At 41.6% G+C, this 15,647-nt stretch overlaps 1 protein-coding gene across 1 annotated transcript in view; it reads left to right on the forward strand.

The window, feature by feature from the left end:
* Positions 1-15,647, forward strand: part of carmil2 (capping protein regulator and myosin 1 linker 2) — a 115,280-nt gene that overhangs the window by 53,152 nt on the left and 46,481 nt on the right. Inside the window, exons 21-30 of the mRNA XM_030426976.1 lie at positions 146-318; positions 625-693; positions 4,101-4,194; positions 4,326-4,412; positions 5,624-5,752; positions 8,306-8,422; positions 11,754-11,929; positions 13,308-13,395; positions 15,268-15,357; positions 15,456-15,522. Of these exons, the coding sequence (XP_030282836.1) occupies positions 146-318; positions 625-693; positions 4,101-4,194; positions 4,326-4,412; positions 5,624-5,752; positions 8,306-8,422; positions 11,754-11,929; positions 13,308-13,395; positions 15,268-15,357; positions 15,456-15,522 (1,090 nt within the window). The remainder of the gene's footprint in view (positions 1-145; positions 319-624; positions 694-4,100; positions 4,195-4,325; positions 4,413-5,623; positions 5,753-8,305; positions 8,423-11,753; positions 11,930-13,307; positions 13,396-15,267; positions 15,358-15,455; positions 15,523-15,647) is intronic.

A 15,647-nucleotide genomic window follows, 5' to 3' on the forward strand; every position in this document is an offset into this window, starting at 1 on the left:
CAGGATGAGGCATAGTCAGTGCTTGTAACTACTTTTTTTGGTACAATTTGATGATTAAAAAAAACATGATCTTAATGTCAATCCTTTTTCCCTATGTTTGACAAAACAAAATGTCACAGTTTCTTATATATTTGTGTGGTTGCAGCCCTTGCAGTCTCTGTCGATCTGTGACTCCAAGCTGAAGACAGGGATGCACATCCTGCTGAGCGCTCTGGGCGGCCATGCTGCTCTGGCTAAAGTCGACATCAGTGGAAACAACATCGGAGACACTGGAGCCAAAATGCTGGCCAAAGCCCTGATAAGCAACACAAGACTGAGGTAAACACACACACACACACACACACACACACACACACACACACACACAGTACCGAAGGTGTTTGATACTCACAATTTGTTCCACAAACCAACCATGTTGTATTTAGTATGAAGCTGTGGCTCCGCTGTATGCCACCAGATGTCACCATTTCAGGATTTATTGCAAAGTGTTCACTTCCCTTGCCTTTTTACATAATATACCTGTCAATCAAGCAATACCTTCACCTTTTCCCAAGCTATGATTATCACTGTAGGCCAACTTCAGGTTTTACTTCCGTGAACTGACCTCTCTTCCTCTCTTTCAAGGACTCTGACATGGGACAGAAACAATGTATCGGCCAGAGGTTTCCAAGATGTGGCTGATGCTTTGGAGAGGTCATACACAAACACACGCGCACATGCAAGCACACACACACACACACACACCTTAGCCGTGGTATACCAGAAATCCTCCAACAGTGAAAGTTGAATCCTAACAAAATAGCTTACATTGTTCAGTTTGATGGTTTGTGTTTTCTTCCTGATTGTGGCAGTGACTCACCTGTGCCATGCATTTTATACTTACAAACAGTTCAGTTGATCTTGGGACCTGTAGCAGCTTTGAAATGGCTCCAAGTGACTTTCCTGACTTGTTCAAATCAATAATGAGCTCTTTCAGATTGATGCTGAGCTCTTTAGATTGTAGTGTTTCTGACTGAGTCTAATGGGTGAATCAAGACATTGCTTCAGTTAACATTTTCAAAAATAACTAGTGACAGCTAACTGTAATACTTTAACATTGACATTGTTGCTCTCAAACACTTTGCAGTCTGCTGTGCTAATTACATCCTGGCCAATGGATCAAACCCACTATGTAGGAACCCCTTTACTATGTCCAGTAAATGTAATTACCCTTTGTCTGCCCACCCATCCCTGTGTCCAAGGCTATTGGTTTATCTAAACAGCTCTATAGTTAATTGGTCTACATTATCATTATGCTGTTGTAATAAAATTGGGTGATTTTAAGACATAGTGTTAACCACTGCATGTGAAATCATAATAGCCATATCTTACCCCCAGGACAGAGCCTGCAATAGGGTGTACAGTAGAAGCCCCAGAGGATTTGTTCTGAACTGTAGTAAACTTGACCTTCTGTGCTTTGATTAGCCACCATGAAACAATTCCCCTTCCATTTTATAACAAGTGAACAGTGTTGGGCACGATACTTTAAAAAAGTTAAAGTTACTAGTTACTTCTTCCAAAAAGTAACTGAGTTAGTAACAGAATTATTCCACTATAAAAGTAACTAGTTACCAGGAAAAGTAACTATTGCGTTTCTTTTAATTATTCTCTCTTTTGAGCTCGGCATTCATTTTAGCTACTCGGCATCCATGTATTTAGAAAATGTCTTCCTGCATGGCGGACCGGCTCCTGTTCTCCCTGATATTTTTGCCAGTGAGTGTTCTGAAGGAGTCTGAGTCAGCTGTTGATAACAGGAGCAAGTTCTCAACAACATACCTGTCTATCATTGCATTCACTTCAGTCTGTGTCAGGTTCTTGTGAAGCCGGAGCAGAAACATCCAGCTGTAGCTGCTCGTACAGTTCTGTGTCATCATCAACAGTGTCAACAAGGGTGTTTCTGGCCACTAGTTTTGTAGAAGCGTGTGCCGTTGAGAGATGATTCATTAGATTAGAGTTGCTTACAACGGACGTAGACAAAATAAATTAAAGTAGTGTCTGTTCTTCCGCTCTTCAGCCGCGATCTTTCGAGTGAACGAAGTGAACGGAATCACTTCATGAACTGATTCGCTCCTTTCTCAGTTCAGTTGAGCTCAGCCGTGAGCATGCCGGTTGGGAATGCAACTGCCGCGGCTCACACAGAGAACTGTGAGGACGTGATTCATGTTCACGTACTGTGCCGAAAGTGGCGCTTTGTCACTCACTCACTCACTCAGAGCAAAGTAGTTGATTCACGTTCAGTAACTGTACTGCGAACGTCATTCTCAGCTGACGTTCGCGAGCGTGATTCACGTTCACACTGATTCAGTGACAGCGCGAATGTGATTCACGTCCTCAACAGGTCGTTCGTGAACGAGGGATGCCAGGACGTGAATCACGTTCACGTTGTCACTCACTCATGATTCGCGTCGCTGAGGACGTGATTCTCGTGGTGAAAGTGGCGCTGTGTCAGTCACTCACTCACTCAGGGCAGAGGAGTTGATTCACGTTCAGTAACCGTACTGCTAAAATTAGCGCTGTGTTGCTAACATCCGTGTAGCATCATGTTAAGTGATTTTACTGTGCACAGAGGACACTTTCACCGTGTAATAATTTTAATGCATGTCTACCACTCAAAGCAGCGCTGCGTCTCCCGCGAATGATTGTGTACTATAGTCCGTGAACGCACTGTCCCTCAGTAAGTAAACGTGAACCTCAGGGCTGAATCATGAACTGAATGACGGATCGTTTGGCTGGTTATCAGTTCAGGGAGTTGAAGAGCACTGAACGATTCGGTGAACGAATCCTTTGAACGAATCATTTTAATGAACGGATTCTAGAGATTCAGTACAGTAAGAAGAACTGCTGTTCCCATCACTAACTTCCACTTTGAAAACGTTACCTTTGCCTCCGGACTACTACTACTGCTGCAGCTGACTTCTGCTAGTTTGTGTGAGTGAGGCTGCTGTGTGCGTGTGTGGTTTTTGTGTAAACTGAACACTGCCTCTGATTGGCTTACAAACTCTCACTCTACCTTAGAGAGCCAATCACTATCACTTATGCGGTTGTCCCGCCCCTCCCTCCTCCCTCGCCAAGCTAAAAAAAATGGTTATAAAAAACAGAGAGAGCCGAGCCGGATGACAGCAGCTTCAATGAACAGCTTCAGTTGTAACACGCCACATTTAATAGTCAGTAACGATAACGGTGTTGTAATGATGGAAATAGTAATTAGTTAGATCACCCATTACTGAAAAAAAGTAACGCCGTTAGTAACGCCGTTCATTGTATCGCTGCTTTTCCCAACACTGCAAGTGAAGAACACATTTTGTAAATGACCATCTAGAGTTGAATGCAAGTCTTTTTAAGATGCATGTATACACCTTAGTCTGACTAAAATCGGACTGGATCGGATATCTCATAGGCGGATTAAAGCACCTAGATTATTCAATTGATAGTTGCATTATTCCTGCATGTATACATTCTATCAGATTGGATTCAGACTTTGTGTTCTGCGCAGGCTTGAGATTTTTTTCCAAGGGCCGTGAGCCAGAAGTAGGACAGTGGCAGCGGCATCTTTCCTTTGAAATAACCGTAAGCAAGGGCGCCATTGTGCATCTAGTTTGTGTATGTAAAAAACTAGATGCTGTAGACGGCTGTAATCTGACTAAGTTGTGCATGTAAACGTACTGACTGGCCCTCAATAACAGTGCTAACACATTTTTGTTTACCTGGTACGGTGTTAAATAATGGAGATAATTTAAACTAAGCATATTGGCATGGTAATATTTGCTGTATACCACTATTAAGGAAGTACAGTTGAAGCTGAAGAGGGAATGCCATAAGTAAGGCAGGTTTTTGATCATAAAGCAGCAAATATTATTTTAGTATACTTGACCTGAATATAGCACTTGCATAAACATCTATATCATGGTTGCACTTAAAGGAAAGTCAGAGAATCTCCAAGGTCAATAGGATTCTTCCTCTGCTGACAATGACTGACCATGAAATAGTCTGTCAAATTAACATGTTGAGATCATTTAGTTTGGATCGAAGTGGTGTTTGATGATGAGTGGTTTGTTGTGCAGGAACTTCACTCTGCAGCAGGTGTCACTCCCTCTGACTGATATCACACAGAGTTACCGAAACAACCCTGACAGAACAAGAGAGGCCCTGCACAAGGTCAGTGTGTGACTCTGTGTGAAGTTTGTTATATGAAGGAAAGTAAATAATGTTTCAATCAAACGTCAGCCAGTATATGCACATTTTTTGCGACGATCTGTCAATCTGTGTGTGTGTGTGTGTGTGTACAGATTCAGCAGTGTTTAGACAGAAACAACCAGAGACAGTCTGATAGAGTGGAACTTCAGCAAGTGTTTAGAGCTCAACAATCTGAGAAGGTAAGAAGTAGCCTAGTTGGAAGCCAGTTAACAACAATAGTCCACAATTTAATTATTAACTCTTGTATAAAAAAAAGGTAAATGTATGATGTATAAAAGGATACATTTTGAGATGAATTCCAATGTCTTCCAACTGTGGATATTTTGTCCAAATATTGAATATTTTAACAACTGGAAACAACTTAAATTATAGTCAAAAACAGTTTGATATAAGTGCTTACACAGAACTTCATATATGTCAGAGTTAAAGAAAAGTTTGGGCAATGTACTAAAACTCCCCACTGAAACTGACAACAGTAATTGCTGGTTTTAATTTTGTGAAATTCGGTTTCTTTGGCCATATTTTTAAAATGGGATTTGCGCATGCAGTTTGGCTTGGCAGGATGGATTGACTCTAACACGTGTTCAAGTTCTAGGAATACATCCTAACAGGCAGTTTAGTGGAACACTATGGATCCCATGCAGGGAACACTGCACACTGGGAATGATTGAGCTAAAGCTAAAGAGGAAAGAAACCAGCAGTATAAATAACAATGTAATTTGCATGTCACCAAGAAATTGTAGCATGCTGTACTTAATTTCTTATTTACAGGAATTGATACATTTGTTAGGACTTGTGTGTCAGGACCAGTGACATGACTGATTGCTGCTTTTAGCTGCTTTTTCAGTCAACTCCAAAACAAAGCAAATGTCTTTAAAATAGTTATAACTGTTATACACACTCAGAAGTGTAATAGAAAAAAAGTTAAGGGCATCAACTAGGTAAATTGCAGTATTGATTCATTTTACATTTCATTTCATTTATTTACTTATTTAGGTGGGACAATGCACATTCATTAACATTGATGCGTTAAGCATCAGCGTAAATGTGCCAGACTTAGCATAGCTGCTAAATTTCAGCTGGTAGTCCTAAAGCCGGTTCATTGACAACATAGACACAGGAGACTTTAAAAGCTTGCAACAACAAAATCATACAATGGACAATTATGAAACAGAACACAGACAGACATGAGTCAGACAAAGCAGACGCAGACAGACAGGATAAAACAGACAGTTTTATGTGATCAATACATCATATCATATTGAAGGTAAGGCTCTCTGACTGAGACTGTAGATCTGATGATTCATTTAAAAACTATATTTCCCACCTGACAGTTTGTGTTTAGCTGTGTATCGTCAGCTCTGTCTGTTTCGATGATCCTGCATTTCAGCTGGTTCAGGGAATGTGTCGGCAGCTGGAGGACAGCCTTCAGCGATTAAACCACTGCAACATTGAGGAGGCCCAGGCTGACATCCTGACAGCACATGAGGGGCTGCACAATGCCAGGGAGTCCTTTAAGGTACAGGCTGATCTGATGGGTTTGGAAGACCACTAGTAATTGGACAAATGTCATTTTGGGGCCATAATAACAACAACCACTTTATAATGGTACACCTGAAAACTAGAGCTGCACCGATCAGGATTTTTGGGACCGATCACCGATCACCGATCAATGAAAGCAGTATCTGCCGATCCTGATATTGCCGATCACCGATCACAGCGTCAAATCCATAAATTCTTCTATATTGTTGTCTTGTGTAACTTTCATATATTTAATTAATGATTCTTCTTACACAACATTGACATTGCATTATTAAGTATAAAAATTAGGAGATGAGAAAGTATCATGAATTGACCACCGTTTTATTGCAGGCTGAGGCAATGTGCAATATTTCACACTCTAGAGACTCTCTTAGAGACAACTTGGACTCAGCTTACATAGAGTAACTGTAGCTTACTAGTGGGAATGCATGCAGTCAGGGTAGGGAATTTTAGTCATTTTAGGGGCAAGTCCATTTGGCCTTCACTTTTTTTTTAGGGACACCAAGGCCACATGACAGGGCACAAAGGCCACTGAGTAAAATGTGTTGATTTACCTTTCAGACTGATACCATAACATCCTAATTTATAATAAGACATGGATTATGTATTAAAACATTTTTTAATACCAAAATCAAGTTACATTAGAAAGTAGTTTTTGTTAAGTAGGGTTAGGGTGAGGTGGGTTTTGTGACACCTCACTGAATATTAGTGTTATTGAATATTTCTCCCAATAGAAGTTCCCCAAAATTATGGCAAAGCACATTTTTTCCAAACAAAAAATTGTGAATAACCAGCAGGAGACCACTGATGTGTGGAGTGATTTTGGTGGCACTACACTCTGAATAATAGTGAAGTTATTGAATTTCGAGTAGTTTCTCTTTTCAGTGTTGCACTTTGTAGACGGTCCCTGCGCCCTCGTCTCACAGCTGGCTGACCATACAGACCAGAGTTAATGTCCAGACGCTCATTTTGATTAACATACGGTTGTAGCTCGTTGTCTTCCTTACAACAGTAGAAAAGAGCCGTCGTTTGTGTTTTAACAAGGTTTCACTTATGAGTTATTGATCTGGGAAATTCGAATCTGTGAATATATTTCCAACTTTACCGGACTAAATCCTACCACATAAGTCAGTTACGTATCATGTCAAAACCGGCTGCGCTCGCTCGCTGTGCTGTAAGTTTCGTTCTTCTGTTTTGAGACGCTGCTGCTGTTTGAGAGGCTTTCACGTGAGATCATCGTGATGATGAGACTCCACCTGCAGGAACCACGGACTCACTGAAGTTACTGTGAGTGACTACTGTGCACTCAGGTGGCTGTAATTAAAGGCAAGCTTGCTACGCTGACCGGGCCAGGGGCACAAAGGTCACTGTGGCCGTACGATTAGTTTTCTTTTTTCACGGGGCATCAAGGCCAAGGTGCGGGGCAACGGCGGCCATGAAATTCCCTCCCTGCATGCAGTTAAGGCACTGTCTTTATACTTAAACGTCATCTGATTGGCCTGATGTGATCTATTTTGAAAAATCCGATCAAAACCGATCGATCGGTGCATCTCTACTGAAAACCGAATGCAATTCCACAATAGCTCAGGTATAAGTTCTACCTTAAAGTGAAACTCTCGCCAAAAAGCCATCGAGGCTTTATTTGTGATTGAATATGAGTCAAACCTTCATGTAAAAGCATAATTACGACAAAAGAGGCAGTTTTAACACTTACCGTAGTTTCATTTTCGGACAAGCTAATTTGAGTGCGGGGGCACTCTGATGCTAGCATCAAAATCACATCAAAAACCTCAATTACTAAATTCAATTACTAAAAAGAAGGTTTTTGAACTAACGCGATCTCTGGCGCGTCGTCGTCATGGCAGACAAAAAGTGTCGATCCCCAAGGGCACACCAGAGATCCAGCTCCAACAGTGAGTAGTTCAGAAACCTTCTTCTTAGTAAACTCTGCATACACAAACAATGTTCTCAATGCTCGTGTTCATGAGTAGAGACCCTGGTGATGCTACCAGCAAAGTTTCATGTTGTGTCGAGCCTTCTTAGTGTTTTAAAAATAGAGATTTTGATGCTAGCGTGCCAGTGCCCCATGCACTCCATTGAAAATTAGCTTGCCCGAAAACGAAATTAAGGTAAATTAAGATGTCTAACATTGTTAAAGACAGTGAGAAAACATTCCTGGATCCGTCCCTTTATCTGGATTAGTACCAAACGTTAATAGGGTCTTTTCTGGGCTGAGACCGATTCTTCATCCAAGCTAAGTGGACAGATTTAATCTGTTCTGTAGTTTAGGTGTAATCCTGCTGATGAAACAACCAACAAACAGACATGAGTGAAAACATCCCCTCCTCTGAGGTTAACACCTCAGAAAGTTGCGACAAAGAAATTGTCATTTTAAGCATCTTAAAGGTAGAACATGCGGCAGATCTGTGGACTGGTCTGCATTAGATTGTGTAGGTGTACCTAATAAAGTGGCCTGGAAGTGTAAATGATGCTTGATGACACTAATGTTTTGCTGCTCCTTCCTCTGCAGCTGCTTCCCTCTCTGAACGAGGCCAGCAGGAAGTGTGATTCTGATGGAGAATCAGTGAACTGCATCCTCACTGACACTGCTGCTGCACTGACTGATGAGTTCAGCAGAAGCATACAGGTACATATAAAAATACACTCACTGTACACAAATGACAGGGGAGTGCCAAGTTTAAGTCAACTTCTTACAATGTGTTGACTAGTTTTACTACTTAGAAGTTATATGGCATTTTTCCATTACATCTGCATGCCTGGCTCTACTCGGCTCAACAAAACCGGTGATGGAGAAGCAAATCAGCGTGGCTCAATTTGAGTCTGTGTGGCCAAAAGTGCTGGTGGAAAAACAGCAATAGTGTGTTGGATTACAGACCGCCATGGCTAAGGGAGGGTAGTTCCTATTATTTACAGTGTATTTCATTTCAGTTTTTGCAGTCACTGCTCTCTGTAGACAAACCATTAAACATTTGTTTTGAACACAACAGGAGGTTAACAAAACAGTAACTCCCTGCCAATGTTGTGTCGTTTCAAACAACAGATAGTGACTTCAATGTCTTTTCTGAGGAACCATCTTTGGCTGAATGTTTTGGTAAAGGCATTTTACATAACAAGAGTGTAGTAAAATCAACTAATATTCACTCACTACACAGAGTATTTATTTAAAGATTTCTCCTCTTATTTACCATTCATATAAAGACATTATGTAAATTACAAGCCAGTTGCAGTTTAAAGGATGATACATTTATTAACTGTACAACGACCAAACAAAGGGGAAAACCCAAAAACAATCAATCAAACAAACAAACACATGGGCTGGCCAAAATAAAAATAAGGGCAGCCTCCCAGACCAGCCAACCAGGGCCGTCAGAGCTGGGGGCTAACCCTCTACCCTAACACAAAGAAACTAATAAACCTAGCTGAAGAAAACATTGTTTTTGTTGTCTATAGATAGATTCAGCATGCACACAAATAAATTAGAATTTATCAAACATGCATACACACACCTGTTCACAATGTACATCAATCTGTTCAAACATGTATAGGCACATTTACACAAAGACACCCCAAATCTCCAAATATATCCCAATAACATCCCTTGACACATGTCTTTATTTATTTGGAACAACTGAGGGGACGGTAATTGGAAAGGTGTTCGATCCCCGATGGGGACTCCTTCAACTACAACAGAGGCTCTTTAACCCACAAGTAGTGAGCAACTTGCTTATTAATTGAGGCACTACCAGGTGTATTATAAAAGATTAAATCCTGATTTAGGTGTTAATGAAGGTTATCAGTCACCCAGGTCATGGTAATTCTAAGTGCTGTGTCGTAGGCAGCTTCACTTGTTTCAGTATGTTGAAGACATTTTCATCTCTAATCCAAGAGGCTTCTTCAGTTCTAACTAACTGGAGGGGAGCTACAGGCCTTTAAACTCTGTGTGGGAGTGTCCTTACAGAGTCATTAAGGACACCTGTCAGCTCTGAGTTTCAGAGTCATTAGGACCACTTGTGGCTCGTTGACCCAACCAGCCTTCATGTGTATTGCTAGGGCTAGGTGAGCTCAGGTGTGAATGGTTGTTAAGCTGTCTGGGGAGAAAAGTCAGTACAGCATTGTAGGTGGGTGATCAGTGATGTCTTAGTACAACCGTTTCAGTTTGACATAGATGGATTCCTTTACTCCTCAAACCATCGTCACTGTTTTCTCTGGACAAGATGCTTATATTGTCTTCCCCAAAGGATTGAGAACATCTCCTTCAGATGTGAGTGGACAGCAGAGTCTTGATCTTAGGAGTTGGCCGTCCTGTGTTGTTCATTCGTTGACGGAAAGGTTGTTTTGTCTCCCCAGTGGTACAGATCGGTGCAGTCCTGGCCGCACTGAACAGCAGTCAAAGGCCAGTTGAGTCAACTCGACAAGTGGGCCTCTGAAACTCAGAGTTCCCACGTGTCCTTAACTACTCTGTAAGGACACTCCCAAACAGAGTTTAAAAGACTGCAACTCTCCATGCAGTTGGTTAGAACTGAAGAAGCCTTTTAGATGAGAGGTGAAACATCTTCAAGAAACTGTAACAAGTCCAGTTGCCGACAATACTTAGAGCACTTAGCACTTAGAAAAACCTGACTTAGTAAATTCAATTCATATAAAAGCTTGGCCTTTTCTATGGAGCTCTCTAGCCTTTTTGTTCTGCTACTGCTCTGGTACTAGATTATATTTCCCTCGTTACTGTCGCGACCACACGCTACCCTGGAAACTAAAGATTTAATAGTAGTTCTCTAGCGAGTCTAGGCTACAGAGATGACACAGGTGTGCATATTTCTGTAAATGAAAACTGGAGCTCAGTGGAAGTCGGCTGCCATACTACACAATATTCGACTTACCGGCTGCTTCCGCCAAAGCTCACCACCTGTAGCTTGGTCCGAGAGGCCTTCCAGGGTATCTTACAATTGTATACAGGGTTCTCCCCAGAAATTCTTTGTATAGCGGCGCACCGTCTGTCCGGGGGGGGGGGGGTGCGCGCGACCGCTCGTCAACGGCAGTCCGGGGGGGGGGGGCGACCGCTCGTCAACGGCAGTCCGGGGGGGGGGGGCGACCGCTCGTCAACGTCAGTCCGGGGGGGGAGACACGGACGTACGGACAGCCGGTCATCAACTCCGTCAGCCGGGGGACGGACGGACGCTCATCGCCGTCAGCCGGGAGCTCCTAGCCGTCAACCGAGGGACGGCGGACGGACGGACGGACGGACGCTCGACACTGTCACGCGCGGAGTATAGCGGCGCTGACCGAGCGGTAGAGCGGCGCAGCGCCGCTGTTCCACCGTCTGGGGAGAACCCTGGTATATAATATCATAAAAAGTTACTAATTATCCAGAAGGCATCATTAATGCACAATGATTCAGCACAATCTGTCAATTGCTCTGATATGGTAAATGATGGAGTTGGAGTTGATGTTGGAGTTTTGTGCTTGTAAATCAGTTTACCTGTAATTGCATCTGATTCTATGCATGGAAATGCTCAAGTCTTGTCAATAAATGAGGCTTCTGGAACTTAGAACACTGTTTCAAGAATATAAAAAAAATAGAATTGCCATTTTAATAAGAAATTATAACATTTTTATATTATCTTCCCACTATTTCACAACTCAGCACCTTGATTTCCAATGCTACACAGTGAATGCCCAAAAGGTAAAATAGAATATTTTGTCTTGACTGATATGACCCACACTTTTAAGTGTTGTTTCTCAACAAATACTATGTGATTCCGTAACATAATTTAGATCCAGTACATAAAAATACTTAACAGATCCTACTGGTACCTACATGTAGGTACACTGGGACAAGGTAGTAGCAATTCAGTTAGAATTTTGGAAGAATTAAGAAATACATTTTACTGTTGTTTTTTTACACTGTTACCAATGATTCTCAGTGTTGGTCATGCTCAAGTCCCAGTCTATGTTTCCAGGAGTTGTCTCAAGGCCTGATGAGGTGTGCAGAAGCAGTGTGTCCACGGGTGGTCCAGCGGTCTAGTGTGTGTGAGTGTCTGTCAGAGTGTGTGTCCAAAAGAAGCAGACAGACACACACATTCCTGAGAAGCACACTGGTGGAGAACACAGGGCGGATTATCAGCAACAGACTGCGGTAATAACATTTATGTAAGACATGAGTCAATTTGGTCAGTTTAATGAACCTCCTTCACTCTGTATAATCACTTCAGATACTGTCAGATGTGACTGACCAAATGGTTGAAAATGAGAGGAGAGTACACAGGATGTCCTCAGGGGAAACTCCGCTTGTGGGCAAATTCGTGAATCATTTTCCATCAATGACCACATCTTTTCTCATTCATACTGCACCGCTGCAAAAGACTCTTACACATTGTTTTCAAAACAATTTGACATACTTTCCAAACAGAATGCTGACATTTTTCTGCAAATATTATGCATCTCTGGAATTTCTGGAGTTTGTTTAATTTTTTTTATTTTCAAAAATGTTTTATTAATATAGTAGGATACTGATTAGCTCTTGCATATTGCTGCCTTTCTAATCCCTTTCACACATGTGCTGATAACCCAAAGGGGCTGTATGTGTGATTGCAAATGTGCGTATACACTGGCCTGGACTTTATCCTGCCAGTCCCTGAGTACAAGGCCTGATTGAGCCGATGTGTGAATAGAGCAGGTCACTGTTCCAAGGATTTAGTAGGCATGTTGATGATGTTGCTCGGAGTAAGACTGCCTCATACTCTTTTCTGCTTGCTTGCATATTTCTTAACTCTTCCATCAATATTGCTGAAAAGTCTAAATATATGTATGACTCGATATCAGATTTTCACCAGGCGATTATTGTGGCCAAAGGAATTCACAACATTAATATCATTGTGAGCGCTATAGAGTTAAGAAAAAAATGCTAGCAACGAGGAGTCCATCACCGTAACTTCTCCAAAAGTGAACAGAAAGAACAGTTAAAGTCAATTTCTAGTAAAAAGACAGCCAGATAACCCATAATCAAAAGATGCACAGGCTGAACATCTTTGCTGTACTTTTCAGACAATACTATCGTAACAACAATATTTCATTTTTTGATGTAACAGCAAAAAACCTTAATATCAAGGATACAGCACATATTTGTTTTACCATTTACAATGGTTCAATTTAAATTGTCATGTACCATGACCTGGATGACTGAGAACCTTCATCAACATGTTATATAATGTAACTATAAAGGCCCGTTCATAAGAGGTTGAGTTGATTGTTGGATGAATTTCTGATTCACAAGAAACAGATGTGTGTCTGGTATAACAGCCTGCTCTAAATTATGATTGGACTACACTGAACATGTTCAGGTCCAGATAAAAACACATGCTGTAATGAAACACAACCATATGGGTAATAATTATCCCATATAATCTTTTATTAATGTAAATCACTGTTTGATTCGTTATCACTGGGGTCTTCTTCACCCTTTGCACTGCTGTAACCAAACCTGTGTATTTTGTTTGTTCTCTCTTTTGATACAGTGAACTGAGACACACACTGAGTGTCTCTCTGGCTGAAAGCATCATGGAACAGGTTCTACAGGACCTCACAACAGCACAGCACAAAATGGTAAATGTGTCTTTAATTTTCCCAAGCTACAGTCACACAGAAAACAGAAACTCCACAGACTTATCAATAAGAATTTATTAATTCAGAAAAATAAACTACTTATGATGGAGTGTTGGTTATAACAGATTCTAGATTTGCCCAACCAGTCTAAGCAACAGGCAAAAGACTAAACCCCAATGACTGTTTAAAAGCTTACTTTATTTCTGATCATAGAATATGCTAAAATCTAAGTATCCAGGATTAACAAGAGGAGAAAGTGTCAGAGGCCAAGGCCAGCCGTGCCGTAGGTTGGTTGCTTCCTAGACTGATCCCATTTCTCAGAGCCCGTCCACAAGCTCTTTTGTGTAAACGCACATTTTTTGCATTGTTCTGGCACTTTTTTGAAAATGGGTCTCAGGGTGGAAAAATCCAAAAACGCAGCCCTCGCGTTTTCATGTGGACAGCAAATCCGCATACTTTCCGAAACGATGACGCCATCGCCCCACCCTAGACCTCTAGCCTTCCACCTCTGAAACCCGCGATGTCTCATAACAACAACAACGACAACAGTGGCGGACTACATGCTTGTGTTTCGTGTTTCTTGCAACTTACTCGCCTTGTAGTCCAGTGTGACTCGCAGCAGCAGTTAGACCTCATTATTGGTCCACACTAAATAAAACACTGGTTTCTTTGCACTAGCCATTTTCATCTTCTCCTTGTTGTGTTTGGTTTCTCCGTCTACTGTCTGTTTGTGTACAGCGCACAAGCTTTATGCACAAGCTCCGTCTCTTCCTCTCCGTTTTTGGTGAATTTCAAGTGCCATCTATAGGCCTGGAATATGAACTACAGCATTTTGAGTTGTTTTCAGTGGATCCGTGTGGGCGCAAACATTCTTGAAACGATGTTGAGGAAGACGGAGGAAAAAAAGATCGTTTGGTATGTGTGGACAAGGCCTCAGGCCACATTTACACATAGCCGGGTATTTAGAGAAACAAATATTTCCCCCCCTCCGTTTTCAATGATAACATTGTGCACACAACATCGTTTGCAAAAAAGTTGTTATTTACATCAACCCGCATAAATACGCCGTCAAGCGCCATTATAACTATGCCAAACCTGTGGGCGGCAGTGTAGGGAGAAGGATAAAGCCATGCAAGCCAATCAGAATCCTCAGAATCGACAACAACGAATAACACAAGCAACTTCCTGTTCCTTTCAAACAAACTGTGAACATAGGGTGCTCACATGACATTAAGCATTTTCTGGTGCATAATGTGACGTTAGAGAAGCTAAAACCCCGTTTCTCACACCTAACAGCCATTGGCTCACAGCAAGTGAGATCCTCTCCTGTGGCTGGGTGGGTGCTGTCTCTGTGCAGACATCTCACTTCCCAGATGTCACTGATGTTCTGTAGATGGTACCAGTGATGTTCTGGTGGTTTTAATCGCCCACTGTTGAGCCTTCCTGTCCTGGGCTCTGATGAACCATGCAAGTTTGTGTCAGGATGCTTTCTGTTGCTCTTCTGTAAAAGTTGACAGTAACTTTGCACCACAATCTATATTTCTATATGTACTGATATCTGTGTCCATGCAGTGTGAGTTCAGGATGTGTAAAGCCTAGCTAAGCACAAAGACTGGGAGCAGAGGGAAACTGCTGGCTCCTTCCAAAGTGTAATGATACACCTTCCAATAAATCCAATGCTTGTGGAAATTACTCTCTACACAAGACTATCTCCTTAGCCATGGTACTGTTAGACTTCCCCTGACATCGTCATTAGGATTCAAATTTAATTCAATAAATATTCAACATATATTATTTGAAATCATCAGATTTGTATTTTTGTTCAATGTGCTGTGCACATGATCCTTAATTCTTTTCTTAATTCACTGTTAGGATTGCCTTCTGAAAGAAAATTCATCCCTTGCTTTGAGAAACAACATCCCAGAGCTCCGAGTAGTCGACAGCGACTTTCCAACTGATGATGTAAGGACACACATCTATCTATTAGTTCAATCACTCATTCATTTCTGTGTTGGATTTCTCCATTTTTATTTACACTTTTCTATTCTTTTGATCACCAGTACAGTCCGGCATTTTGGAGAAATAGTTTCCACAGCAAGAGCCTGAGGCCTGCCCCTTCAATTAAGAGTAAGAAACAACCTCTATCACTATGAATTCCAAAGATGTGTCTCTATCTCTCTCACTCTCTCTGAATCTGAATTAAGTTCACGTCAGTTCATTAGCATGTGTGAGTGACAGTGTGAGTGTCCTAA

This window comes from Sparus aurata, chromosome 8 (assembly GCF_900880675.1).
Source record: "Sparus aurata chromosome 8, fSpaAur1.1, whole genome shotgun sequence".
NCBI lineage: Eukaryota > Metazoa > Chordata > Actinopteri > Spariformes > Sparidae > Sparus > Sparus aurata.